The 27,666-nt window shown below is 49.9% G+C and overlaps 1 protein-coding gene, 1 long non-coding RNA gene, 1 other non-coding gene and 1 pseudogene across 3 annotated transcripts in view; 2 read left to right on the forward strand and 2 right to left on the reverse strand.

Annotated features, from left to right (window-relative positions):
* Positions 1-3,012: 3,012 nt before the first annotated feature.
* LOC112437718 (U6 spliceosomal RNA) lies at positions 3,013-3,116 on the reverse strand. Its single transcript, XR_003026262.1, has one exon. It is a non-coding gene; the product is annotated as a U6 spliceosomal RNA (small nuclear RNA).
* An 11,488-nt stretch (positions 3,117-14,604) lies between these two features.
* On the reverse strand, positions 14,605-18,025 carry ARL4D (ADP ribosylation factor like GTPase 4D). Its single transcript, XM_003806086.5, has 2 exons — positions 16,447-18,025; positions 14,605-15,879 (listed from the first exon to the last, which is right to left on the reverse strand). Exon 2 carries the CDS (start codon positions 15,805-15,807, stop codon positions 15,202-15,204), a length of 606 nt encoding a protein of 201 aa, XP_003806134.1. The 5' UTR covers positions 15,808-15,879; positions 16,447-18,025; the 3' UTR covers positions 14,605-15,201.
* Positions 18,026-19,400: 1,375 nt separating this feature from the next.
* LOC129394536 (U6 spliceosomal RNA) lies at positions 19,401-19,499 on the forward strand (annotated as a pseudogene).
* Positions 19,500-22,592: 3,093 nt separating this feature from the next.
* The window catches only part of LOC117976474 (uncharacterized), a 190,879-nt gene continuing 185,805 nt past the window's right edge, over positions 22,593-27,666 (forward strand). The window contains exon 1 of the long non-coding RNA XR_010110633.1: positions 22,593-27,199. This is a non-coding gene — a long non-coding RNA (uncharacterized LOC117976474). The remainder of the gene's footprint in view (positions 27,200-27,666) is intronic.

The following is a 27,666-nucleotide window of genomic DNA, read 5'->3' on the forward strand; positions in this document are numbered from 1 at the left end:
ATACGGGACAGAGAAGCAATATTCACCACCCCAATGCAGGTCACTCCTGGGCATGATAATCTATCTATGGGACTTCAAACTACCACATCTCTTATGGGCTCAATATCTTCATCAGTAGATCAGAGGGATTGTATCACTAGTTTTCAAACCATGCTCTGTTGAACCTAGGGCAACGAACTGTCCTGGTTTGCCCAGGTTCCAGATATTTCTCAGGATGCAGGACTTTCAGTGCTAAAACTAGACAAATTGAGCCAGCTGGGACTGGTATGCTGCATTGGCCACTCAGAAGAAATATAAATAAATAAAGCCAGACAAACTGGGATGAGTTGGTCAATCTAACTGAACCTTATAGCTATCATAGGGAGGCCACCAAGGCAAGGGGTAGGAGAGGCAAGATTTAGGGAGGAGGCCAGTCCAATGGGGCTCAGAGCCCCCAGTTCCACTTTAACTGGATCAGTTGTGACGTGTTTTACACATTGAGCTTCCAGGTTAGATGTTTGTTTGTTTGTTTTGAGATGGAATCTCACTTTGTTGCCCAGGCTGGAGTGCAGTGGTGCAATCTCAGCTCACTGCAACCTCCACCTCCCAGGTTCAAGTGATACACCTGCCTCAGCCTCCCAAGTAGCTGAGATCACACCCGGCTAACTTTTTTGTATTTTTGGTAGAGACGGGGTTTCACCATGTTGGCCATGCTGGTCTCCCACTCCTGGCCTCAAGTGATCCACCCACCTTGGCCTCCCAAAGTGCTGGCATTATAGGCGTGAGCCATTGCACCTGGCCCCTGTTACCCCCTTTTTTTTTTTTTTTTGAGATGGGATTTCACTCTTGTTGCCCAGGCTGGAGTGCAGTGGCATGATCTTGGCTCACTGTAACTTCCACCTCCTGGGCTCAAGTGATTCTCCTGCCTCAGCCTCCGGAGTAGCTGGGATTACAGGCATGCACCACCACGCCCAGCTAATTTTGTATTTTTAGTAGAGATGGGGTTTCTCCATGTTGGTCATGCTGGTCTCGAACTCCTAACCTCAGGTGATCCACCCACCTCGGCCTCCCAAAGTGCTGGGATTACAGGCGTGAGCCACAGCCCCTGGTCCTGTTACTTTTTTAAAGAATTTGAAAGCCATTGGACTAAATGTTCCCTAGTGGTTGTGTTTGTTTGTTTGAGACAGAGTCTCGCTCTGTTGCCCAAGCTGGAGTGCAGTGGGGCGATCTTGGCTCACTGCAACCTCCATCTCCCCGGTTCAAGTGATTCTTCTGATTAAAATAGTATGTCAGGCCAGGCGCAGTGGCTCATGCCTATAATCCCAGCATTTTGGGAGGCCAAGGTGGGTAGATCACCTGTCAGGAGTTCGAGACCAGCTTGGCCAACATGGCAGAACCCTGTCTCTCCTAAAAATACAAAAAGTAGCCGGGAGTGGAGATGCACGCCTGTACTCCCAGCCACTCGGGAGGCTGAGGCAGAGGAATTGCTTGAACCTGGGAGGCAGAGGTTGCAGTGAACTGAGATGGTGCCACTGCACTCCAGCCTGGGTGACAGATCGAGACTCCATCTCAAAAAAAAAAAAGTATGTCAGAGGCTGGGCATGATGACTCATGCCTCTAATCCCAGCGTTTTGGGAGGCCAAGACAGGAGGATCACTTGAGGCCAGAAGTTCAAGACCAGCCTGGGTGATATAGCAAGATCCCATCTCTACAAAAAATATAAAAATTAGCCAGGCATGGTGGTACATGCTTGTAGTCCTAGCTATTCAGGAGGCTGAGGTGGGAGGATAGCTTGAGCACAAGAGGTTGAGGCTGCAGTGAGCTATGATCACAACCCAGCACACCAGCCTGGGTGACAGACCAAGACCCTGTCTCTAAAAAAAAAAAAAAAAAATCATATGTCAGTGGAGAGCTGATTGCCTTATTTCTCTCTCTCTTTTCCATCATTCTGATTTCTATTTTTTTCCTTTATCTGGTAAGAGGGAGAAAGAACTATAAGATAGAAATAAACATTTTAGCTCAAAAGTCTTCCTTTCTATAGAATTTTCAGAAGCTCTAAAATAAATAAGAAAGTACTAAACATGAAACGTGGTCAAGTTTTAAAATCCATAACATCCAGACCAACCTGCAGGAAGGCAGCCTTCATTTTATACCTTTCTCACTCTCCACTTGTTCTAAAATTATATCACTGACTGTAAGTGGGGCGACAAGTTTTTTTTTTAGACGGTGTCTCGCTCTGTCGCCTGGGCTGGAGTGCAGTGGCGTGATCTCGGCTCACTGCAAGCTCCGCCTCCCGGGTTCACACCATTCTCCTGCCTCAGCCTCCTGAGTAGCTGGGACTACAGGCGCCCGCCACCATGCCCAGCTAATTTTTTGTATTTTTAGTAGAGATGGGGTTTCACCGTGTTAGCCAGGATGGTCTCAATCTCCTAACCTCGTGATCCACCCACCTCGGCCTCCCAAAGTGCTGGGATTACAGGCGTGAGCCACCGTTCCCCGGCCAAGCTGGGGGACAATTAACTAGCCTCAAGAACCTCCTCTTGCTTCAGGATGGGGCAGAGTGCTGAGAGCGGACCAGGGGAAGGAGTTGGAAACAACATCCCAGCTCCCCCTCCCACCCTAGATCCCTTTGGCGGCTCTAATTGAGGCCTGTCACAAAGAGAGAAGGCAGCTGCAAATTGCATTCATCAACAAATTACAGCCAATTAGAGCCCCAGTCCCAGCCTACTGGGGGTGACATGAGGCCAGTCAAAATCCCTTCTGATTCAGCGATGCCAAAGGTTTTGGGCTGCCAGGGTCACTTTCTGCAATCCAGACCCGGAACTTTATCCTGGGCCTGCACCCTGCCTTCCGAAAATCCCTCAGGGAAGATGGGGGCTTCCCCCAACCCTCAAGAAGTCTCCAGGGTGCTTCTCTCAGCCATCACTGAAGTTCACCTAGTGATCTAGGCCCAATCTCTGCTGCTATGCTGCTTTTTTGTTAAGTTATAGACATGTTGGTTTTATTCAAAAGAATAAAATGCTTGACAAACTGAAAAATATGGAATGCTTCATCAATTTGCGTATCATTCTTATGCAGGGGCCATGCTAATCCTCTCTGTATCATTCCAATTTTAGTATATGTGTTGCTGAAGCCAGTATGTGCTACTGCTGTGCTTTAAGCTGAGTTTTCTCCAGATTTGGTCCTTGGGGGAACTGATTTGCTGGCACTTCAAGGGCCTGCTGAGAACTCTTTGCTTGCTGGCTTTGGGCCAGCTTAGCTCTGCCATCCTTCTGCCCATCCTGACAACATTGGGCCAAAGCTAGGGTGAGGTCAACATGAAACCTGTGGAGGTGTAATGGAAGTGTCACCTCCCAGAAGGGCAGGTATGTGGCCACCCATACCTGTCCACAGCTGCTTCTTCACTCCCCTCCCTGGAGCCAGCAGCTCTGGTTTCAACAGTGCGAGGGTGTGTGTGTGTGTTTGTGTGTGTGTTCGCATGCATGTGCATGTGCATTTATGAGACACACCACAGGACATCTACATGCTAGGGACAGAAAGATGGGGAGGGCATGACGCTGGATTTTCTCTGTTTGATCTCGAGTGTAAAAGAGCAGCCAAATGCCCTCAAAGAATGTTCTTTTTCTCCCTCTCTTGCTTTTCTCCCCAGGACTCTGGCACTTCTACAAATAGAGCTGTGCCAGAAGAAAAGGAAGTTTCAGCACTCAGTCCATCCACACCCCCCACCCCCTGAAACAATAATCTCTTCCTCTCTCCCAGCCCCTGTTTGAATTGGGGAGGGGGAGGGAAAGGAGGCGTCTTTTCTGTTCTGAAGTTTCTAAGGAAGCCAGTACAGACGCACCCTTCCCCTTCCAGGGAATGTATCCTGTGATGTTTAAGTAGGAGTCAAGCCTTGAGAATGAATTTCTCTTGAACTGTCCTTTCTCCACCACAGGAGATGGGATGGGTACACCCAATAAAGGAGAAAGAGCAAGAGAAGGGATTAGGGTCAGATGTCCCCAAGGATATCAAAGTTTTCTGCCTCAGGGAACAGTGGGGCTCAGATGACCCATAGGCAAGGAAAGAGGTCAAGGAATGACTCAGTAGCCAGAGCCTCCTGGAGGCTCTTGAAGATACTCAAGGTTTCAACCTGATAAACCTTCTCAAGACAGACAAGGCAGGAACAGAAGTAGGAATCCTGGGCAACATAGTGAGACCCTGTCTCTACAAAAAATAATTAGTTGGGCATGGTGGTGTGCACCTGTGGTCCCAGCTGCTAGAGAGTCTGAGGTGGGAGGATCGATTGAGCCCAAGAGTTCCAGGCTGCAGTGAGCCGTGACCATGCCACTGCACTCCAGCCTGGGCAACAGAGTGAGACGCTGTCAAAAAAAAAAAAAAGAAAGAAAGAAAGAAAGAAGGAAAGAAAGAGGAAGAAAAAGAAACAGAAAGAGAAACAAGGTGGGACAAGGGCAGATAAGGGTTGAGGCCAGGCTGAGAGTGAGAGTAGAAAGAGGACTGGGTTGCCAAGTGTGGATAACAATCAGGGCTGTGCTTGCTCGGGTCAGCTCACTCTTCTCTTCTCAGGCTACTCCCTGAGTGGATGCCTTGGTGCTCCACCCAGATTCCCGGTGCTGACTGTGAGTTTTGGCTGCCAGTGGCTCTCTGTCTCTGGACTTGCCCTTGGCCTAGAGGGCAGCCAATTAGCTGACTGACAGGGACATAAAAAACTAGCCTCCCTGACTCAGGTGGGATCCTTTCTGTCATACAGTTGTCCACCCAGAGCTTCCCACAGGATCAAGCCAAAACCAGACTCAGCTGTGAAGCACATCCTTGCTTCCCCACTCTGTGCCCCACCCTGCTTCCTTTCCTCCCTTCTCCTGAGAGTTTGCCTCACAATAAACCATGTGCCGCCCTAATCCCCATCTCAGTCTGCACATCAAGGGAACCAGATCTAAGACACTTCTTTGGGTACAAATTGCACCTTAGCTCCAGTGCCTAGGATGCTGTGTCAGCCCCTAGTCAGCCTTCAGTGCACAATAAAGATTTTTAAAAATTTTTTCGGCCGGGCGTGGTAGCTCGCATGTGTAATCCCAGCACTTTGGGAGGCCGAGGTGGGCGGATAATATGAGGTCAGTAGCTCAAGACCAGCCTGGCCAACATGGTGAAACCCCGTCTCTACTAAAAATACAAAAATTAGCCAGGCCTGGTGGCGTGAGCCTGTAATCCCAGCTGCTCAGGAGGCTGAGGCAGGACAATCACTTGAACTCAGGAGGCAGAGGTTGTAGTGAGCCCGGATCGCGCCACTACACTCCAGCCTAGGCGACAGAGCAAGACTCCGTCTTGAAAAAAAAAAAAAAAATTCTAGTCTGTCACTATGAAACTACAGTAAATAATGCTAAATACTATTCATATTATATGTGGTTAATTGAAAGAAGGAGTGATTGGTTGAATTAATGCTCTGGATGGGAGATAAGTAGGTGGGGGAATTTATTGTAGGACCACCCCCCCATATACACACACACGTTAACCAGATGCCCATGGCTCATCCCAGTACATCCTGTCTACATATAGGCCACCTGCTTATATCTATGCAAAGTCAGGGACAGATAATCCAGTTTGTGGATTATCCAGACCCCCAGCTGGCATGTTCCTTCTCAATATTGCCTCCCTGAACCTTCCCTCTGCTCCAGCACTTTCCCGGGGGTAGAGGGTGGGCAGAGACAGGCAGCAGGGGAGGGCAGGATGATGAAACCTCAGTCTGTCAACACTGTTGCTGCTGCCTCAGCAGTCTGATGAAAGATTAGAAACTATTGGGTAAAATCATGTTAGGAATTTTCTGTGGATTCCAGGTATCTGGGCTCATCACCAAGTAGACAATTAAGAGTTGTTTGTGTGATGAAAACACCTTGAACAAGGCCAGGAAAGTCACCTGCTAAGTAACCAAGTTTGGATCACTGAGAATCATAGTATGATAAGATACCGTCTTAAAATGATTTAAGATATGCAAAGTCCTCTCCTATTCTGAAAGCTTCCTAGGAAAAGAAGTATGTGGATCTTTCAGGTTTTTCAGTCCTTCCTATCAAGAAGGCCTTCCTATAATTTACCTTCCTTCCATACTGTTACAGTTCTGGTCTGTTTCTCTCTTTTTTTTTTTTTTTTTTTTCTCTGAGACAGGGTCTCACTCTGTCACTGAAGCTGGAGTGCAGTTGCAGTGGTTTGAACACAACAACTGCAGCCTCTGCCTCCTAGGCTCAAGCAATCCTCCCTCCTTAGCCTCCTGAGTAGCTGGGACCACAGGAGCCACCATGCATGGCTAATTTTTCTTTTTGTAAAGACAGGATCTTCTTTAGTTGCCCAGGCTGGTCCTGAACTCTGAGTTCAAGCAATCCTCCCGTCTCAGCCTCCCAAAGTGCTGGGATTACAGACATGAACCACTGCGCCTGGCCCTGTTTCTCTTCTGATTTCAGACAAAAAGGAGAACAAGTGTTTCATTCTTTTACTCATAATGCTCCTTCCCCCCAAATATGTGGATGCACTATCTGTAGAAACAGAATGTGAAGCCGGGCACAGTGGCTCACACCTGTAGTCCCAGCACTTTGGGAGGCCAAGGTGGGTGGATTCCGAGGCCAGGAGTTCAAGACCAGCCTGGCCAACATAATGAAACCCCATCTCTACTAAAAATTAGCTGGGCATGGTGGCAGGCACCTGTGATCCCAGCTGCTTGGGAGGCTGAGGCAAGAGAATCACTTGAGCCTCGGAGGCAGAGGTTGCTGTGAGCTGAGATCACGCCACTGCACTCCAGCCTGGGCGACAGAGCAAGACTCCATCTCAAAAGAAAAGAAAAGAAAAGAAACAGAAACAGAATGTGAAGAATGTGAGCCACATATGTAATTTTAATATTTCTGATAGCCACATTTTAATGTTAAAAAGAAACAACTGAATCTAATTTTAATCATTTTATTTAACTCATTATATAAAAAGTATCACTTCAACATATGCATAATCAATATAAAAAGTATTAATAAGAAATTCTACATTCTTTTTTCACATGAAGGCTCTGAATCTGTTGTGTATTTTACACGTACAGCATATCTCAGTTCAGACCAGCCACACTCCCCATGTTCAATCACCATGTGTGGCTCATGGATGCCATATTGGACACCACAGGTCTAGAGCTTGGGAGTCCCTTCTTTGACACCTGCCCTACAACCTACTCTTCTGGAGTAGGAGGTAGAGAATGTGAATCTAGATACAGCCTATCCTCAGGTGACAGTGGGAGGAGTAGAAGGACAGGAGTGGTGGACAGAGTCTGAGAGTGTCTCAGGCCAGGTAATTACAGGGAAAGGAGGAACAAAACTGTATCTATTAAACCTCAGACTCAGGCCTTTCCTCCTGAGCAGTAGGTGGAGCCAAAAAGGTGCTCCGAAGCCTACAATGCTCCAGGTCCCTCATTAATCGGAATACTTAATTCTGGCTCCAAGCTGACTTCTTTTCCTTACCTCCTCCAGGAAGCCTTCCCAGATAAATTCTCCAACCTTAACTGATAGAGACCCTGTCTCTAAAAAAATAAAAGAATTAGCTGGGCATGGTGGCACATGCCAGTAGTTCCAGCTACTTGGGAGGTTGAGATGGGAGAATCGCTTGAAACTGGGAGGTCAAGGCTGTGGTGAGCCAGGATTGTATCCCTGCGCTCCAGCCTGGGTGACAGCAAAACTCTGTCTCAAAAACAAGCAAACAAATAAAACAAAAACAAAAAAACAGAGATGAAGAGAGAAAGACTATTAAAGAGCTTCCCATGCCCACCTTGTACTGAGAACCATAGAAAGTGTACTAGAAAAGATCTGCTATTGCCTACTCAATCCCCTCACTTTACAGATGAGTAAACTGAGGCCAAGAGACTAGAAATGGCTTGGTCAAAGTCACAGAAGTTGGTGGCAGAGCCAAGTCTTAACCTGTATGTTGCCTTGTGGGTTACTGTTTGGGGCACTGCAAAGTCAGACTGGTGGCTCTGTTCCTCCCCCATCAGGCCAGGAGAGTTCCAGAGAGTGAGTAAGCAGTTCTGTCTTCTCTCTCCTTAAGGATAAGAGAGGCATCTGGAATGCAAAGCAATGGTAATCTTATAAAAACAAATACAATCAAAAGCACCGAACTTCACTTTCAACAAGCTTTTGAAACCCAGCTGTCCCCCCACCCTCCTCCAAAGGATTTCTCATGAGATTTAACAAATTTAATAGGAGGAGGTAGGGACTGCTAAAGAGATAAGCTCTCCCGCTTGCTCACCTCCCCACCTCCCCACCTCCCCACCTCCCCACCTCCCCACTCCACTGAGGAGGGGCATAGACCCAGGATTTTCCCAGGAGCCTTAAGTCAAGCCCCAAACACTCCAGAGTGACCAAGATATCTGCTACTTCAGGCTTCTGCTTCCTTTTACAAGAGTCCTTGAGCTATAGCAGTTGGTGGGAGTCTCTACATGGGGGTGGGGTGTCTGTATGGGGGAGGTCCAGGGCTCCACTGCTGCCCAATTCATTCGGGCTGAAGTTTCCTTCTCTGTGTTCCCTTCAGAGCATACACTCTCGGTCTCAGCCTCACTTCCTCCCTAAGCCAAATCCCGGGAATCTATTTCAGGGCTTGTTTCGCCCACTCTGCCTGACGTCTGTGACAAGCTGGGTGCTAGGGAGTCCTCACCATCTGCCCACCTCCGCCACCAGCCAGGCAGTCCCAGGTAGCGCTCAATCCTTAGCCCCGGAAAGTGAGCCCAAGCTTACTCGCTATCCCTGCAAATCCTCTGCTGAGTTGCTGGTGATTTTATTCCTTACCTCCCAAAAAGCACAGGCGCCTTTACTGGCAGCTCTGGTGAAAAAAATTTTTAAAAAATAAAAAATAAATAAGGAGGCCAGGTGCAGTGGCTCGTGCCTGTAATCCCAGCACTTTGGAAGGCCGAGCCGGGCAGATCACCTGAGGTCGGGAGTTCGAGACCAGCCTGACCAACATGGAGAAACCCTGCCTCTACTAAAAATACAAAATTAGCCAGGCATGGTGGCGCATGCCTGTAATCCCAGCTACTCAGGAGGCTGAGGCAGGAGAATCACTTGAACCCAAGAGGTGGAGGTTGTAGTGAGCCGAGATTGCGCCATTGCACTCCAGCCTGGGCAACAAGAGTGAAACTCCGTCTCAAAAAAGAAAAAAAAAAAAGCAAGAGCACTGTAATGTCTCCTCTACCATATACACACATCTTAGCTTGAAAAAGCCTTGAGATCTGGGAATAGAGGATGAGGAAGCTGGATTTAATTTCCCTCCCACCCAACCTCTACACAAACACATAAACTTTGGCAGTATCTATGACAACTTTAAATACATACACCCTTTGACACAACAATTGCAACTCTAGGAATATATCTTATGGGAAAGCTTCCCCAAGTGTACCAAAAAATATATATGCAAGGAGGACCATGGCTGCGGGCAGACTGTGTCTTCAACAAGTGATTTAATTAATTAATGATGGTACATTCATACAATGGAATCTCATGTGGTCATCAAAAAGAATGAGAAAAATCCAGATGGAAGCCTTCCCTTCTGAAGCCCCTCCTCATGAGGGCAAAGATGGCAGTGGTATAATGGAATAATGGCATGCATGGAATAATGTCCAAGATATAAATGAGAAAAGCAAAACTGTTTGCTTTATATAATTCCATATATGTTCTATAGACATACCTCTTTTGTACACGCAGAGAAAAAAATTCCCAGAAGAATATATAAAAACCTGTTCACAACGGTTAGCTCTAAAGTTGAGATTATAAAGTTTCTTCTTTTTCTTTTTTTTTTAGACAGGACCTTACTTTGTCCCCCAGGCTAGTGTGCAGTGGTGCAATCTTAGCTCACTGCAGCCTCGACCTCCCAGGTTCAAGATATCCTCCTGCCTCAGCCTCCCAAGTAGCTGAAACTACAAGCATGTGCCACCATGTCTGGATAATTTTTGTATTTTTTGTAGAGATGGGGTTTCGCTATGTTGCCCAGGCCGGTCTTGAACTCCTAAGCTCAAGGGATCTACCTGCCTCAGCCTCCCAAATTGCTAGGATTACAGGCATGAGCCACCGTGCCCAGCCAGTTTCTTCATTTTCTTTTTCTTTCTTTTTTTTTAATGTTTCATTAAACAAGTTGCGAGATTAGGTTTCTTCATTTTCTAAATTTAGATTTCTTCCACATAGAGATCTATAAGATCTATTACTTTTCCAATGAGGGAGAGAAAATTTTTTTTAAAAAGAAGGAGCTGGCCGGGTGCAGTGGCTCATGCCTGTAATCCCAGTACTTTGGGAGGCCAAGGCGGGTGGATCACCTGAGGTGAGGAGTTTGAGACCAGCCTGGTCACATGGCGAAATCCCGTCTCTACTAAAAGTACAAAAAATTAGTCAGACATGGTGGCATGTGCCTGTAATCCCAGCTACTCCAGAGGCTGAGGCAGGAGAATCACTTGAACCTGGGAGACGGAGGTTGCAGTGAGCCAAGATCATACCACTGCACTCCAGCCTGGGTGACAGAGAGAGACTCCGTCTAAAAACAAAAACAAAAACAAACAAACAAAAAACTCTCAGGGTAAAGTAAAAATTAAAAAAAAAAAAAAAGGCTGGGCTTGGTGGCTCACGTCTGTAATCCCAGCACTTTGGGAGGCCGAGGCGGGTGGATCACAAGGTCAGGAGATCAAGATCGTCCTGGCTAACATGGTGAAACCCCATTTCTACTAAAAATACAAAAAAATTAGCCGGGCGTGGTGGTGGGCACCTGTAGTCCCAGCTACTCAGGAGGCTGAGGCAGAAGAATGGCATGAACCCAGGAGGCGGAGCTTGCAGTGAGCTGAGATCACACCACTGCACTCCAGCCTGGGCGACAGAGCGAGACTCCATCTCAAAAAAAAAAAAAAAAAAAAGGAACATGGCTGGGTGTGGTGGCTTGTATTGCTAATCCCAGTGCTTTGGAAGGCCAAGGCAGGAGGATCGCTTGAGGTCAGGGGTTCCAGACCACCCTGGCCAGGCAAGAGGACAAGGCCCCATCTCTACAAAAATAAAAAATAAAAAGAATAGGAATATCTAACATGTTCAAAAAAAATTTTTAAGGGAACAGCGAATACCCTCTTCTGGATCATCCAGAGGAGGAGGTCTCATGCATCCACCCACAAACTCCCCAACAGATGGCCTTGGAAATGAAGTGCAGCCACACTGCCCACCCTTTCCAGCTGAATGCTGGCCTGGGTCTCCCTTGCCACCCTCACTCCCTCCCTTTCCTCTCTACCCACTGGCCCCATTCAAAACAGGCTTGTGTTAGAGAACATGCTGTCCTGTGTGCTCCTAGCACTTGGGCAGAACTCAGCACTTTCCAGGCCCTGGTGGAGGTGTCCATCTCAAGAAAGACTTGCAATGACACGTGGTCAGGATAAAGGAAGGATGGGAACTTCTGGCCAGATTTGAGGCCAGACCTCTGCTGGGCTTAGGAGATAAAGCTCTCACTCCCCAGGAAGGGGAGTGAGAGAGCGGAAAGCTGGTCCTTAATCTAATCAAGGAGAGGGAAGAGGGAGGGAGGGGGGAATCTGAGCTCTGAGATAACTGTGCTCGCTCCCTGTCTCCTACCTCCTATCCTCTGCCCTGGGAGTACAAAGACCTGGCCTGGGAGGAAGGAGCTGGGTGCACTGCTAAGTGGCTGTGTATCCGCGGGCAAGTCACTGCCCACTCTGGGCCTTAGGGACTTCTTTCCTTCCTCTGTCTTCCTTGAGCCCTTGCAGCATGGAGAGGACTGGAAAGGGCATGGGAAAGTGGGGGACCACTGCCATCTTTGCCCTCATGATGAGGAGCTCCAGGAAAGGAAGGCTTCCATCTGGATTTTATGTTCCAACCTGTGCAAGAAGGGGTGGCTGGGTGGGGAAGGACAGCTCAGAAGAAAGCCTCAACTCTGGGGTTGGGCATTGGTGGCTCACGCCTGTAATCCCAGCACTTTGGGAGGCTGAGGCAGGCAAATCACTTGAAGTCAGGAGTTCAGGACCAGGCTGATCAACGTGGCGAAACCCCATGTCTACTAAAGATACAGAAATTACCCAGGCATGGTGGTGCGTGACTGTAATCCCAGCTACTTGGGAGGCTGAGACATGGGAATTACTTGAACCGGGGAGGTGGAGGTTGCAGCAAGCCAAGATCGCACCGCTGCACTCCAGCCTGGGTAACAGAGGAGAAAAAAAAAAAAAAAAACGGCCTCTACTCTGGAACTCTGGGTCTACAGCAGGTTTCCCTCAACTTTACAGGCACCTAGCCTCAGCCACACCACTCCTGGCCCCCAGGGAAGAGCTCCTCAGCACCCATGCCAGGGTCTCGAAGAAATCCTACTTAATAGAGAAGCCAGTACAGGGCAAGTATAACCTCACTCTCCATCCTGATCACACCCTCATTCCTTGCCCTTGCCCTGAGTTCAAAATGCAGAATCTCTGGGCAGGACTGGAGAGTGAGAGGTTCTCTCTCCCTCTCTCATCCTGCAGATAGGAAGTGATCCCTTCCCTTCCAGCTCTCCAGTCCCTTTGATGAGCCAAGGCAGGAGGATTATTCCAAAGCTCCTGACTCTGACCCGGCCACAATTTGTGGCTTTCTACTCAGAATTCCCCAGTGTTCCCCTCTCCCCACTACTCTGGCAGAGCAGTTGGCTTCTCCGTCTCTCTCTGACACAAGCCCCCATCTTCCTTTAGTGCCACCAGCTGGACAGTCAGGCCAGAGGGACTGGGAAAGAGCCTGGGACATTCAAAGGCCTCCTGTGGACCACGATCCCTGACCGCCCCCAGGGCTGGGCATGGGGAAGCAGAAGATACCTGTTTTAAGCAGGTAGGGAAGGAGTGTGGTTGGAAGAGCCAGAATCAGGAGCTGACATCTTGGAGGCCCCTCTGCTAGGGATGGGGGAACACCTCTGCACCTCTTCCCCCAAATCTGGAGACCTAAGTACACCAAGTGACAAGAAATGAAAATGTATAATTGAAGATTTTAAGACAAAAGAGCAGAATTTGGGTGGGGTGGGGTGGGGAGGAAAGATCTCCTGGCAGGACAGAGGGTCAGTTCTGGCCAGTTCCTTTCCAGCCTGGACTGGGGCCTCAACCTGTCCTTGGGCTATAGGACTGTGCCCCAAAAAGACTGGGAGAGGAGTCGCAGGTGTGTCTGGGGGAGGGGCAGGTAGCACATGTTCCCAGCAGAACCAGCCCAGCAGTTCTGTCAAGCAGGCCCTAGCACTGACGCACACTTGGGCACCCTTCCGGATCAATGCACACTCACCCCAATCCTGCCAGCTACAGGGATGGGGAGGGGACCAAATCTGAGCTTCTGGCAGCGCTGGGTAGGAAGAAGCAAGTTCTTTAGGAAACCTTCCCCAGAAGTGGGGGTTGCCGGCACCTTCTCTTTCTCCCCAGGTCCTTTCATCTGATTCCGGAGAAGAGGAGACAGAGTTGGGGAGAAGCAGGGTGTGAACGCTGAACCTGCTCTGGGGATTCTGTGTTTGCACAAAAGGTGGCAGGGGGTGGCTGGAGGGCTGGACAACTGGAAAGAATTGTGCTTGTTTTTTTTCTTTTTTAGAGACATGGTCTCCCTATGTTGCCCAGGCTGGCCTTGAACTCCTGGGCCCAAGCCATCCTCCTGCCTCAGCCTCCCAAAGTGCTGGGATTACAGGCGTGAGCCACTGTGCCCGGCCTTGTGCTTAGTTCTTACTCACTGCTCCCACCCAGAAGATTAAGAGGATCTAAGGGTTCTGTTATCAGACATAGCTGGCCCTGGTGCTGGTGAGTAGGGGCACTCAAGCCCTTGTAATATTAGCATTTTATTCTTACAATCACCACAAATATTGGGGGCTTATGTCTTCCCCCTTCTATCTTGGAGTCTGGAGGGTGTATGTCCAGCAGTCCTCTCTGCCACCAAGCACAAACAGCTACTACTTCTGCCCCTCTCGTGAGAAGAGCTACCATTCCCAGAGCTGGAAAACTCATGGCTTAGTCACCAGGGCCAGGCTGGCTCAATCCAGCCCAGGCCTCCCTAGCACCAGCTGCTGCCATCATGCCAGTGAGCCAGTCAGCAGGATTGAGTACACAGAGGTGACTTAAGGCCAGGGAGGAATTACTTTCCATTCTCACCACATCTTACAAGGAGGAATTACTTTCCATTCTCACCACATCTTACAAGGAGGAAAAAAATCAAACCAACCTAAGACTGGGGAAGTGGGGAGGATGGGAACAGAATGGCTCTTCGAGGACTTACCTATATAGACTTAGGTGTCACCAAGGTCAAGAACCTAGGAGCAGCTCAGACTAGCAAAATTTGAAGTTAAATCTGCAAGGAGCAGTTGATATAAGGGACAAGTAAGACCCAGAGGATGAGGGGAGGGGTGTTAAATCAGAGAAAAAGGAAGTGACCCCACCCAAAAAACTACAGAGATCAGGCAATAGCTTGAGGGGTTTTCCACTCCCCCCTATAATTTTCACAAGCCATCCCATAACACACAATCTAATTTTTATAAGTGCTTGCTTTGCAAATTCAGCTTCAAGATAAATCTCCCTCCCCCCCGGCGCCACAACCCCACATAGAAATCTTGAATTGTCTCTGGGGCAAGATAAGGAGAGGAAAATGCCCCAGACCAAGGTAAGAGCTACAGTTATCAGTCTTTAATAACTTACAGGCAAATGCTAAAAAATAGTTAATAACAATAATACAGAGGACACACACAGCTTATAAAAAGGGTCATGGATCTACAAATGTGGGGAGGGGTTCTTGGCACTTTCACAGACACAAAAATAAAAACTATGTGACTGGTATTCCTAGAAAAGCAGCCTGGGGAGACTCCCCAGTTGGGGGACAGAGGAAGGGGAGATAGTTATTTCATCCCAAACACATTCTCCAAGTCACTTCCATCCCCCCGCCCCCAAACACATCCAATTAAAAAGCCAGAGAAGAAAAATAAGAAACAGGGTCGAGGTAGAGTCACAGTTTACATTTACGTCTCCACAGTCCTGCAGCGCCCACTTCTCCAGAGAGGATGAGAGAGATATGCAAAGACATCCCATCTCCCATCCCCACCCCAGTGTGGCGCCAAAACGGGACACCCCATGCTCCTCTCTCCTTCATTGAGGTGGACAGGTCCTGCACCCCAGTCTGACTGAGAGGTCACAGGCTGGTCCCACCCTGCTGTCCAAGTGTGCAGACCCCTACTAGGTGGGAGGAAAGGGAGGGGGGGCTCGGGTCACCGTCTCTTCTTGCCACCCCGAGCTGCCTTCTTCCTCTTGAGGATCATCTCATAGAGGCGCTCCAGGCCCTGCTGCAGGCCCAGACCGTCCACAGCGCTGCAGCCTTGCACATGAGTGAGAGTGGCGGCTGCTAGCTCTCGGACTGCCAGCCTCTTCTCCACCTCAGCAGCGCTCAGTGCCCCGGGCTGGTCCTGCTTGTTGGCCAGCACCAGCACTGGCACGCCCTGGTTGTCCGAGGCCCGGCTGATTCGGTGCAACTCCACCTTGGCCTCCTCCAGCCGCTCAGCCTCCGCAGCGTCCACCACAAACACTAGACCGTCTGTCCGGCGGGTATAAGAGCGCCACAGTGGTCGCAGCTTCTCCTGCCCCCCGACGTCCCACACTTGGAAGGTGATGCCACGCGATCCCCCGAGGGGCACCCGGATCTTCTCGGTGTTGAAGCCTTTGGTGGGGACACTCTGGACAAACTCCTTGAACTTGAGGCGGTAAAGGAGGGAGGTCTTTCCAGCAGAGTCCAGCCCAATGACCACGACATGCAGGGCTTGGAAGTGGGGCAAGAAGGAGGAGGCAGTGGGCGCCATCTCAGTCAAGTGGTTCCCCATAGTGAGCTAAGGCGCCTAGTAGAGGCAGGGAGGCCTTGAAATTGAAGGTTCCAGGGAGCACAGCTGGGTTATCTGAACCAAGAAAAGGTCATGGGAGAAAAAGGAGACGTTTAATAACACACACAAGATTTGCAACTTCTTGATCCCTTCCTAAATCACCCTCCCATCCTTCATTTTTAAAATTCCTTTCCTTTTTTTTTTTTTTTTTTAAGGTATAACAGAGGTGTTCCCCCACTCCCTGGGGGGTCGTGAGGGGGGCGATGGGACCTAGAGAGACTCCCAGGTCCTGGGCCACTCAAGTAGGGGGTGAGGGCTCGATCCATGGACAGTGGGCTTTTAGAGCCTCTTCTCAGAGCTTATGGCGCCATCCCCCAGGCAAGATCCCCGAGGGACGGGGGAAGTCGACAGTGCCCCCAAACTAAGAGTTAGGGTGCAGACGCTGAGAGCGGAGATTGAGTCCGGCTCCCACCCGCCCTCCGCAGCCCCAAGCCGTTGACACGGTGCCCTTCCTTACTCCGCGACCCTCGCCCCACCGCCCCGCGACACTCCCCTGCCCGCCCGCCCTCCTCCGATGGCCGACCCCAGCTCCAGCGGCCCGGCACCGGAGCCGCCTCAGCACGGTCTGCAGTGTCCGTTTACCTCTCGTGGGCCGCGCTCTCCTCGAGCCTTTCCCGGTGAAACACCGCAGACACCCAGCGCGCCCCCAACCGCTGCCTCTGCAGAGCCTGCCTAGGGTTCGGCCTTAAAAACCCGCGTGTGACGTCACAAGGCGCGGGACAATCAGCGGCGGCGGGGCGGAGCGTGGAGCTACGGGCGCTGCAGCCCCCACCACACGCGGAGGGACGTTTGCTTAATCCGTGGCTGCTCTATTTGACCTTTTCTACCACACTCTAATATTTGGAATTAAACTTGGAATTAATCCGGAATGGAGGGTGGGAGGGGCGAAAGGAACGTGCCTGGCAACGTTTGACTCGGGAGGAAAGATATGAATACCCTAGTATTCTCACTATCATCGCATCCCCCTCCACCAGGCCGAGATACCACCCCACATGGACACTCCTTCGGCCAAAGGATCTACTCGGAGAGGCTGACAAGTCTTTCTCCTTTATCTTTCATAATTCAATTGTCAAACCTATGTGAACCTGGAGCCCCATAAAACAGCTGCTTCATAGTGCTAAGCCCATTATCTGCAATAGCCTGTTAGGGACTGTTGTCTGCCTTTTACAGATACACAAAGCCCTGAAGGGTTAAATGACTTATTTGAGGTTACACTCAACAGTATGTTTAGGCGCAGTGGATCATACCTGTAAACTCAGCACTTTGGGAGGCTGAGGCAGGCACATCACTTAAGCTCAGGAGTTCCACCAGCCTGGACAACAGGGTGAAACCCCATCAGTAATAAAAAGACAAAAATTAGCCGGGCGTGGTGGCGGGTGCCTGTAATCCCAGCTACTCGGGAGGCTGAGACAGGAGAATCGCTTGAACCCAGGAGGCGGAGGTTGCAGTAAGCTGAGATAGCGCCACTGCATTCCAGCCTGGGCGACAGAGCAAGACTCTGTTTCAAAACAAAGCAAACAAACAAAAAAAAACCAATGCGTTTATTGGGCCGGGCACGGTAGCTCACGCCTGTATTACCAGCATTTTGGGAGGCCGACGTGGGCGAAGCACCTGAGGTCAGGAGTTCGAGACCAGCCTGGCCAACATGGTGAAACCCCGTCTCTACTAAAAATACAAAAATTAGCCGGGTGTGGTGGCGGGCGCCTGTAATTGCAACTATTCGGGAGGCTGAGGCAGGAGAATCACTTGAACCCGGGAGGCGGAGGTTGCAGTGAGCTGAGATCACACCATTGCACTCCAGCCTGGGCAACAGAGCAAGACTCTGTCTCAAAAAAAACAAAACAAAACAAAACAAAAAACACTGTGTTTATTGACCTCATTCATACTGTGTGCTCTGAATGAGACAGAGAAATGGTGGAGAAATAGAGGATGTCTCGGCTGTAGAACCAGGCCTCAAAGGGCTTAAGACTTAAGACTGGCAATGACAGAATGAGACGGCACATGTATTGGGTCTTTGTAAATCATGAGATAGCACTCGTAGGATTTCAGAGGAGAGAGAGAATGTGTCAACTGGAAGCTTCTGGAAAGGTTTATAGAGGTTCTTTAGCCCTATCTAGGACTGGTTAGGAGGGGCACAGGAATGAGTAGGGTCTCCCCAGCCACTGCAGCCTGCTACAGTCTGGGCAGCCCTGAAAGGAAGGAGATGTCACAAAGGGCAGTGTGACCAAAAGGACAACAGCAATTAGGTGGGGGAGAGAAGAGGGCCAATCAAAGAAGAATGAAATTGTAAATTGTAACTTTATTTATTTATTTATTTATTTTTGAGACAGAGTTTTGCTCTTGTCACCCAGGCTGGAGTGCAATGGCGCGATCTCGGCTCACTGCAACCTCCACCTCCCAGGTTCAAGCAATTCTCCTGCCTCAGCCTCCCGAGTAGCTGGGATTATAGGCATGTGCCACCACGCCCGGCTAATTTTGTACTTTTAGTACAGACAGGATTTCTCCATGTTGGTCAGGCTGGTCTCGAACTCCCGATCTCAGGTGATCTGCCCGCCTCGACCTCCCAAAGTGTTGGGATTTACAGGCGTGGATTATTTTATTTATTGTGTAATTCAGTATTAATCTTTTTAAGGGCTATGTGTGAGAGGGATTGGAAAAAGGAGAAGGGAAGTCATTGCCAGACAGCAGGGCCCAGCCTTTTCCTGCCCACCCTCCTCAATCAAGTGCTGATAAATAAGCTTCCCATCTGTTTGTCACCAGTGTGCTTTGCCACCTCCTTTTTCCCCCCTCCACTACAAAACCAGCCACCTGGTTTCCCCAGCAATGCAGGGAGCCTCCCCAAATCCCTAAAGACCTTAGGAAATTAGTCTAAGATTAAGACCTTAGGAAATTAGTTTGTTACACCCCAAGTTGGAGGGTGACAGGTTGCAGCAGCAGCTAATGTACAGGAGACAGACCTGAGCATGGTGAAGTTAGGAGAGGGGAAGATGGAGCAGGCCCAGCGGTTGAGAACCACTGCACTGTTGAGTGGCCACTGCATGCCAGGCTCTGGTGAACTTTGCTTACTTTTCCTTTTTTAATACACAAGTCAAGCCCATGAAGTAAGTATGGTTAGTCTAAAAAGAAGAAACTGAAGCACAGAAAGGTTAGGTAATTTGTTGAAGGTCATCCAGCTAGAAACTGGCCAAACCTGGCTTTGAACAAATGTTACGATGGCTATGAGACTGAAAACACACAGAAACTGAAAACACACAAGTTGTCTTGTTTCTTCCACAATCTTTGAAGCTTCTTTAACATGGCTCCTATAATCTATCTTGGGACTCACATCCAAGATAGAAATTGTCACTTATCTGATAAAGGAAATGAAACTGACAATCCTACCCCACCCTTCCGTCTTTCATGTTTGCCAGAGAAGGTGTTAATGAACAAATGGGAAGGAGAAGGTGGGGCTGGGGAGGGGTAAAGAAAGGGGCCCAGCTCGTCCAGGTAGCACTAAGCTATGGGCTTACACTAATCCCTGCAGAGAACATCTGAATATTTGTACATTAAGCAATCATTTTTTTCTGAACGATACAGAAATTAGCATGGCCCCGTGCAAGGATGACTTGCAAATTCATGAAGCATTCCCTATTTTTTCAAAATTAAAATAAACAAAAAAACATTTTTTTTTTGAGACGGAGTCTCGCTGTTTTGCCCAGGGCGGACTGCAGTGGAGCTATCTCGGCTCACTGCAAGCTCCACCTCCCGGGTTCATGCCATTCTCCTGCCTCAGCCTCCCGAGTAGCTGGGACTACAGGTGCCCGCCACCGCGCCCAGCTAATTTTTAGTATTTTTAGTAGAGACGGGGTTTCACCGTGTTAGCCAAGATGGTCTCCATCTCCTGACCTCGTGATCCGCCCGCCTCGGCCTCCCAAAGTGCTGGGATTACAGGCATAAGCCACCGCGCCCGGCCTTTTTTTTTTTTTTTAAAGACAAGGTCTCACTCTGTCACCCAGGCTGGAGTGCGGTGGCGAGACCATAGCTTACTGCAGCCTTGAACTCTTTGGTTCAAGAGATCCTCCGCCTCAGACTCCTGAGTAGCTGGGATTACAGGTGCGTGCCACCACATGTGGCTAGAGAACTACTTTAGATTGGTGGAAGAGTGTGCAGGAGAAAGTTTCAAAGCGGCGACGCTGAGCCAAGGTTTAAGTGACACTGAGTCAGATAAGCATCATTCTTCCTCAGAGCTGTCTCCTCCACCAGACTAAGTGATCAAGGGCAGCAGCTGGTTCTTATCTGTAGCTCTACCATGCCCAGCACCATGCCTGGCACACATAGGCAGTCAGAAAATCCTGTGTGAATTAATGAATGCATGATGGAATAAATGTTCTCAGAGGGCTCCCTGAGTATGAGAACCAAACCTCCACCCTTAGCGTGGGAGTTTCCCAGCCTGGGGTCCTTGGGCCCTTGGGGGTTCTGTTGATACTGGGTTGGCCAGGAATTCCTACAAACCTTGCATTTCTAGGCAGTGTCTGAGTAGTATAGAACTCTCAGGCCTTAATTGGAGAGGAGGAACTTAAAGGAGAAAAACAAGGACCAAAAATGGGGATGACACTGGAGAGAGAGGTTGCCCTTAGGACATGCTGGAACACCGGACTGAGATTCAGTGCGTGAGTCCCATCCTTCCATTCCTCACTAGTAGAGTGACTTGAAAAAGTAAAAAGCCACTTCCGGCCGGGCGCAGTGGCTCGCGCCTATAATGCCAACACTTTGGGTGGCTGAGGCGGATGGATCACCTGAAGTTAGGAGTTCAAGACCAGCCTGGCCAACATGTTGAAACCTCGTCTCTACTAAAAATACAAAAAAATTAGCAGGGCGTGGTGGCGCACGCCTGTAGTCCCAGCTACTCCGGAGGCTGAAGCAGGAGAATAGCTGGAACCGGGAAGGCAGAGGTTGCAGTGAGCCGAATTGCGCCACTGCACTCCAGCCTGGGCGACAGAGCGAGACTCCGTCTCAAAAAAAAGTAACTTCCCCACCTGGGAGCCTCGGTTTCCTCATCCTGTAATGAGGGGCTTTAGATGTCTCCAGGTCGTTTCCCCATAACAGCCCATGCTCTGAAGTAAGGGAGGGTAGGAGGATGGGTGGAGCTCTTCTAGGAAGTGGCTGAGAACATCCTTGTCTCTGCAGCATCTTAACCAAGTACTTGTCTTCGTGAACAAACGAGGGAAAGAGGAGTCTGCAGGAGTAGGGGGTGGGGTGGGGGAATGGACGCCACGGAGCAGTTACCAGCTCGGCAATCACGAAGGCCCATTTTTCAAATCCCAGTTCTGTTTCCTCATGAACAAAATTGAGAAAACCCAACCTATCGCTAAGTATGAGTGTGGGGCAAAAATGTGCGAAAGGGCCCCAAAGATACCCTTCTCCCCAACCAGGAACTCTTTCCCTGGCAACCACCCCAAAATCAAGGCCTAGGGTGGAGCCAGGGGCTAGAAATAAGTAGATGCTGCCCCCTGGTGGATGTATTTGTCACCGCCTGATTGGTGAAGAAAAGCGGAGTCTTGGTGGATGAAGTTATTCAGGTTCCTTTGTCGGCTCCCGAAGTCTCCTTTCAGACAGGGCCTTTCCTGCAGTTTCAGGTTGGAGGTAGAAAATACACCCTCTTCAAGTTTTTAGTGTGTGTGAGATACCAAATTAAAATGAACACTATTTGAGCAGAAACTCTAATTTTGATGACATTTTCCATGTATTTACAGAGGGTCTAATAGGTCCAGGGAACACTGAGGCAGGCAGGAGAGGGCTGCAGGGTGGGGAAGATTTTTTTTTTTTTTTTCCTAGAGAGGGTCTTACTCTATGACCTAGGCTGGAGTGCAATGGTGTGATCTCAGCTCACTGCAACCTCCATATCCTGGGCTTCAGTGATCCTCCCACCTCAGCCTCCTGAGTAGCTGGGACTTACAGTCTCCCACCACAACACCCAGCTAATTTTTTTTTTTTTTTTTTTTGAGGTGGAGTCTTGCTCTTTCGCCCAGGCTGGAGGGCATGATCTTGGCTCACTGCAACCTCCACATCCCGGGTTCAAGCGATTCTCCTGCCTCAGCCTCCCGAGTAGCTGGGATTACAGGCGTGTGCCACCATGCCCGGCTAATTTTGGTATTTTTAGTAGAGACAGGGTTTCACCACGTTGCTCAGGCTGGTCTCAAACTTGGCTCAAGCAATCTACCTGCCTCGGCCTCTCAAAGTGCTGGGATTACAGGCAAGAGCCACCGTGCTCGGCCTTGGGAAGGTTTTCAAGAGCTCAGTTGCAGCCATGGTGTAATGTCTGCAGGCTATCCACGTGGGGACAAATGTCCAGAGTCCATTTGCTCAGGAGCCTGGAGCTCAGGGGAGGCCTTAGTTGGAGGAGTGGCCTTGGGTGGTCAGTGAGAAAAGAGTCCTGAGATGGGTGGAATTCCCCAGGGAGCAATGGGGTGAGAGGAGGAAAGTGGTTCCATAACACTGTCATGAGCATCTCCACATTCAAGGCAGGGAAATGAAGTGAAAGATGGAGAAGCAGCATCTGGAGAGGTAGAAGGAAAACCACAGGACTTTAAAAGGCCACAAAGCTGCAAGTGCCGGAAGCCAAGGAAAGTAAGGACTTGAGGAAGTAAAAGGGAGTGGCCCTCAGCATCCAAGGACTGAGAGGCCAGAGGGAATTCGGACAGCCTGGGGATGGGGGTTCCCAAGAAGAATGTCTAGGGGTGGCTAGAGAAGGGGGCTGGAGATTTGGAGGAGAGTTATCTCAACAGAGGTGACAGTGCCAAGAAGGGTTCTCTCCAGAAAACGTAGAGTTGAACAAGGACTAAGCTGGCATTGGAGAACTTGCAGGAGACCAAGGGAGCCATCAGGAAAGCAACAGCAGATGGAGGTCACGTCCTTCTGTGACCTTGCAGACAGGCAGTCATAGACCACCCAGGATTAGCCCTTATTGGACACAAAAGGAAACTCACAGTCTCTTAGATATGGGTAAAAGGAGAATACCCCAGTCTCAGCAAGAATGTCAGTCTCAAAGCCAGATTTCATGGCCTGGGTGCCAGGACTTCCTGAGGAGCAGAATGAGGGCCTTGATGGTCGAAAGAGGTGTTATGGGCTCTTGGGACTTGGTGTGCGAAAGGCAATAAGCCTATAGTTCGTGGGGTGGGGGGGCTCCTCTGCCTCCCTGTGGGCTCCGGAGACCACCGAAGACCAGCTGCATCCCCCTGACTGCATCCTTTCAGCATGTGCCACCCTTGGGGAAAGCCACCTGTGAACTATGTCAGGATGGTTGTTCTCATTTCCCCCAAAATTTGGAGCCCACTCTGAGGTCTGGCACAGCTCAGAGCTCTAGGGTAACCAACTCTCCCTGATCACCTGGAACTTTGCCAGTTTTAGTTCTCAAAGTCCCATATTCCAGGAAACCCCTAATCCCCTAGCAAACTGGATGGCTGGTTACTCCACTGGGAGCTCAGACCTCCTACTTGACTAGTGAGTTTTGAGGTCACAGGGACCATCCTAAGTTGTGGGACAGAGGGCCTCTGGACTCCTGCAAGAGTCTGCACTCTCCTACCTCTGTCCTGTGCCTGAGGAGTGTGATCATGAAATAGAAAGTGAAAAACATGGTGACAAGTGGAGAGAGAGGGAAGAAGAAAGAAAAAAAGCTTCATATTTTACTACATTTTTTCCTTTTAATAGTGATGGTGTCTCACTATGTTGCTCAGGCTGGTCTCAACCTCCCGGGCTCAAGTGATGCTCCTGCCTCAGCCTGCCTAAGTAGCTAAGACCACAGATGCACACCACCATGCCTGGCTAATTTTTATTTATTATTACTATTTATTTTATTTATTTATTTATTTATTTTATTTTTGAGATGGAGTCTCGCTCTGTCACCCAGGCTGGAGTGCAATGGTACCACCTCGGCTCCCTGCAACCTCCACCTCCCAGGTTCAAGCGATTCTCCTGCCTCAGCCTCCCAAGCAGCTGGGACTACAGGCACGCACCACCACGCCCAGCTAATTTCTGTATTTTTAGTAGAGACAGGGTTTCACCATGTTGACCAGGATGGTCTCGATCTCTTGACTTCGTGATCCGCCCACCTCGGCCTCGGCTTCCCAAAGTGCTGGGATTACAGGCGTGAGCCACAGTGCCTGGCCTAATTTTTTTTTTTTTTTTTTTGAGACAGTTTTGCTCTTGTTGCCCAGGCTGGAGTGCAATGGCACCATCTCGCCTCACCACAACCTCCGCCTCCTTGGGTCAAGCAATTCTCCTGCCTCGGCCTCCCCAGTAGCTGGGATTACAGGCATGCGCCACCACACTTGGCTAATTTTGTATTTTTAGTAGAGATGGGGTTTCTCCACGTTGGTCAGGCTGGTCTCGAACTCCCGACCTCAGGTGCTCCGCCCACCTCAGCCTCCCAAAGTGCTGGGATTACAGGCATGAGCCACCATGCCCGGCCTATTATTAGTATTTTGTAGAGACAGGGTATCCCTGTGTTGTTCAGGCTGGTCTTGAATTGCTGGGCTCAAGTGATCTTCCCACCTTGCCCTCCCAAAGTGTTGGGATTACAGGCATGAACCACCACCCCTGGTGTCCTCTATACTTTTTTTTTTGGTCTTTTTTTTTTACAATTTTTATTTTTATTTTTAAAAATTATTTGTAGAGACGAGGTCTTGCTATATTGCCCAGGCTGGTCTCAAACTCTTGGGCTCAAGCAATCTGCCCACCTTGGCCTCCCAAAGTGCTGGAATTACAGGCATCAACCACCGTGCTTGGCCCTCATATACTTTTTTTTTTTTTTGAGACAGGGTCGCACTCTGTCACCCAGGCTGGAGGGCAGTGGCATGGTCTTGGCTCACTGCAACCTCCACCTCCGAGTTCAAGCGATTCTCCCGCCTCAGCCCCCTGAGTAGCTGGAACTACGAGTGCGTGCCATCACACCCAGCTAATTTTATTTTTAGTAGAGATGGGGTTTCACTACATTGGCCAGGCTGGTCTCTGACTCCTGACGTCGTAATCTGCCCTCCTCGGCCTCCCAAAGTGCTGGGATTACAGGCGTGAGCCACCGCGCCTGGCCTTGGCCCTTATATACTTTTATAGTTCCATTTTTTTCACTTTGAAATCTTTGGCCCACTTGGCATTTATCTTGGTGTATGGTGAGTGAACCGTGATTGTAACACTGCACTCCAGCCTGGACAACAGAGGGAAACCTTGTCTCAAAATATAGATAGATATGGCCAGGCGCGGTGGATCATGCCTGTAATCCCAGCACTTTGGGAGGCCGAGGCAGGCGGATCACGAGGTCAGGAGATGGAGACCATCCTGGCTAACACGGTGAAACCCCGTCTCTACTAACAATATAAAAAATCAGTCCGGTGTGTTGGCACGCACCTGTAGTCCCAGCTACTTGGGAGGCTGACGCAGGAGAGTCGCTTAAACACGGGAGGCGGAGGTTGCAGTGAGCTGAGATAGCGCCACTGCACTCCAGCCCGGGCGACAGTGCGAGACTCCGTCTCAGAAAAAAGAATAGATAGATAGATAGATAGATAGACAGACAGACAGACAGGCCAGGCGCAGTGGCTCACGCCTATAATCTCAGCACTTTGGGAGGCCGAGGTGGGTGGCTGCCATATTGCACTTCACAGGGTAATAGAATGGAGATGACAATGACACGGTGGAGATTGGGGTAAAGTGAAATGAGGGAAACACTTGCTGAGAGGTTAAAAAAAAAATAAGGGGGCACCAAAAGACTCAGCAATCCAGATAAATGGCTTGATTATCTTATAATCGAGATAAGATATATTGCATCGAACTATTATTTATTTTGATTACTGAAGGGTTCTGGAGGATCACCCCCTGAAATTCGAACCTAGAGGATTGACCTCACCCTAATCCTGGCCGTGGCTAATAATAACGCCCATCTCTTAGGGCTGTCGAGTGAACTAAAAGAGATAATAATGCACGTAGAGCCCTCGGACCCGAGGCTGGCATTGGGAAAGGCACAGTTTATATTTTTTGACCTGGTTGTTCACCAGGCAATCCCTGCCATCCGGCTTTCCATCCTGCAGGGGGAGCATGACTGACTGACTGTCACTATCGGATCTATGATACCTTCTTGCTTTTCTGAAATCAAATAAAAGAGCCATAAACTCTCATCTCAACTGTTGTGTTAGGAAGGAGGACGGCAATGGTAAATGCTGACGCTACAGGCGGCAGTCTGTGCCTCAGAGAGAAAATTTATCCCAACCTTGCTGGGGGCCTTGACGCCCATCTTCCTCCAGAGCACCCCGACAGTCACCCCGCCCTCTGGTGTCCTCCCACCCCGAGCCCGATCTTCCCCCTTCACGCCTGCCCCGGGCCAATAGCCTCCTAACTGCGTCCTCTCTGATTGCGTGTGTCGTGCTCATTACGCCCTATCCGTCGTTTCTTCGCTCCACAAACGTTTACTGAGCGCCTTCAACTTGCCAGGCACTAATTAGACTAGCGCAGGGAAATGGGGATAAGTACTGATGAGGGTCCCAGCCCTCAGCGATCGGATTTCAGAGGGGGAGATAAAGGATTGCCCAGAAGGGTGGTGAGTGGAGTAGTTGATATAAACAACGGGGTGCGATGAAATACACGGGAGGGCTGCTAATCACATATGGGGTGGGTGCCGAGGGCCCTTAATTAAGGGAGGCTTCCTGGACGGGTGACACCCAAGCGGAGTCCTGACGACCCGCGTCAGAAGTAGCCAGGCGAGGACGAGGGGAAAGGAATCCACGTCCCGAGCAGAGAAGCAGCTTTCCCTACACAGCACAGGACACGGTCCGCGCACAGAAGCCGCAGGAGACGCAGACACAGCGGCTGGGGAGAATCCTTGCTGGGCCCTCGCCGTCCATGCGCCGCCTCCCTCTGCCCGGTGTCTCGTGTCAGCCTCCTGCCTGGCAGAGGAACTCCAGCCCCTGCTCCCCGAAGCTCCTCCAGGCCTTCTGCTTCCCTGACTCGGAATGGGCCCGTTGTCCAGTGGGTACGAGGCTGGTCTCCCCGCCCACTGGTGACGACGTAAAGATCCAGCGCAGCCTGGTTTCCCCTTGTGATGATATCTTGCGACTCGTCTTTCTCCAGGAAAACAGGGACCGCTCTCCGCCTACAGGTCTCTTCCACAGACCTATCTTGTTTTCATCCCCTGTCTCTTTTGGTTCAGTCTTTTCGCTCATACAAACAAGGAAGTCGCCCCTAGCCCAGCCGCGGCTCCTTAGCTGGAGGCGGGCCCGGGGGTGGAGTCAACCGCGATGGCCACGCCTCCTGGGAAAGGGCAGGGCATGCAAATTCGAAATGAAAGCCCGGAAACCCCGGAACTAGAACTGGTGTAAGATTTCTCTTGGTTTTTGTGTTGTTGTTGTTGTTGTTTTGTTGTTGTTTTGAGACAGAGTCTCGCTCTGTCGCCCAAGCTGGAGTGCAGTGGCGCGATCTCGGTTCACTGCAACCTCCGCCTCCCGGGATCAAGTGATTCTCCTGCCCAGCCTCCCTAGTAGCTGGGATTACAGGCGCGCGACACCACGCCTGACTAATTTTTGTTTTTTTTGTTTTTTTGTTTTTTTTAGATGGAGTCTCACTCTGTCGCCCAGGCTGGAGTGTAGTAGCGCAATCTTGGCTCACTGCAACCTCGGACTCCCAGGTTCAAGAGATTCTCCTGCATCAGCCTCCCAAGTAGCTGGGACTACAGGCACGTGCCACCACGCCCGGCTAATTTTTGTATTTTTAGTAGAGACGGGGTTTCTCCGTGTTATCCAGAATGGTCTCGATCTCCTGACCTCGTGATCCACCTGCCTCGGC

The sequence above is a fragment of the Pan paniscus genome, chromosome 19, assembly GCF_029289425.2.
Source record: "Pan paniscus chromosome 19, NHGRI_mPanPan1-v2.0_pri, whole genome shotgun sequence".
NCBI lineage: Eukaryota > Metazoa > Chordata > Mammalia > Primates > Hominidae > Pan > Pan paniscus.

Coding starts and splice junctions, on each gene's coding strand:
- ARL4D (XM_003806086.5), bottom strand. CDS start 15,807: ATGGGGAACCACTTGACTGAGATGGCGCCCACTGCCTCCTCCTTCTTG.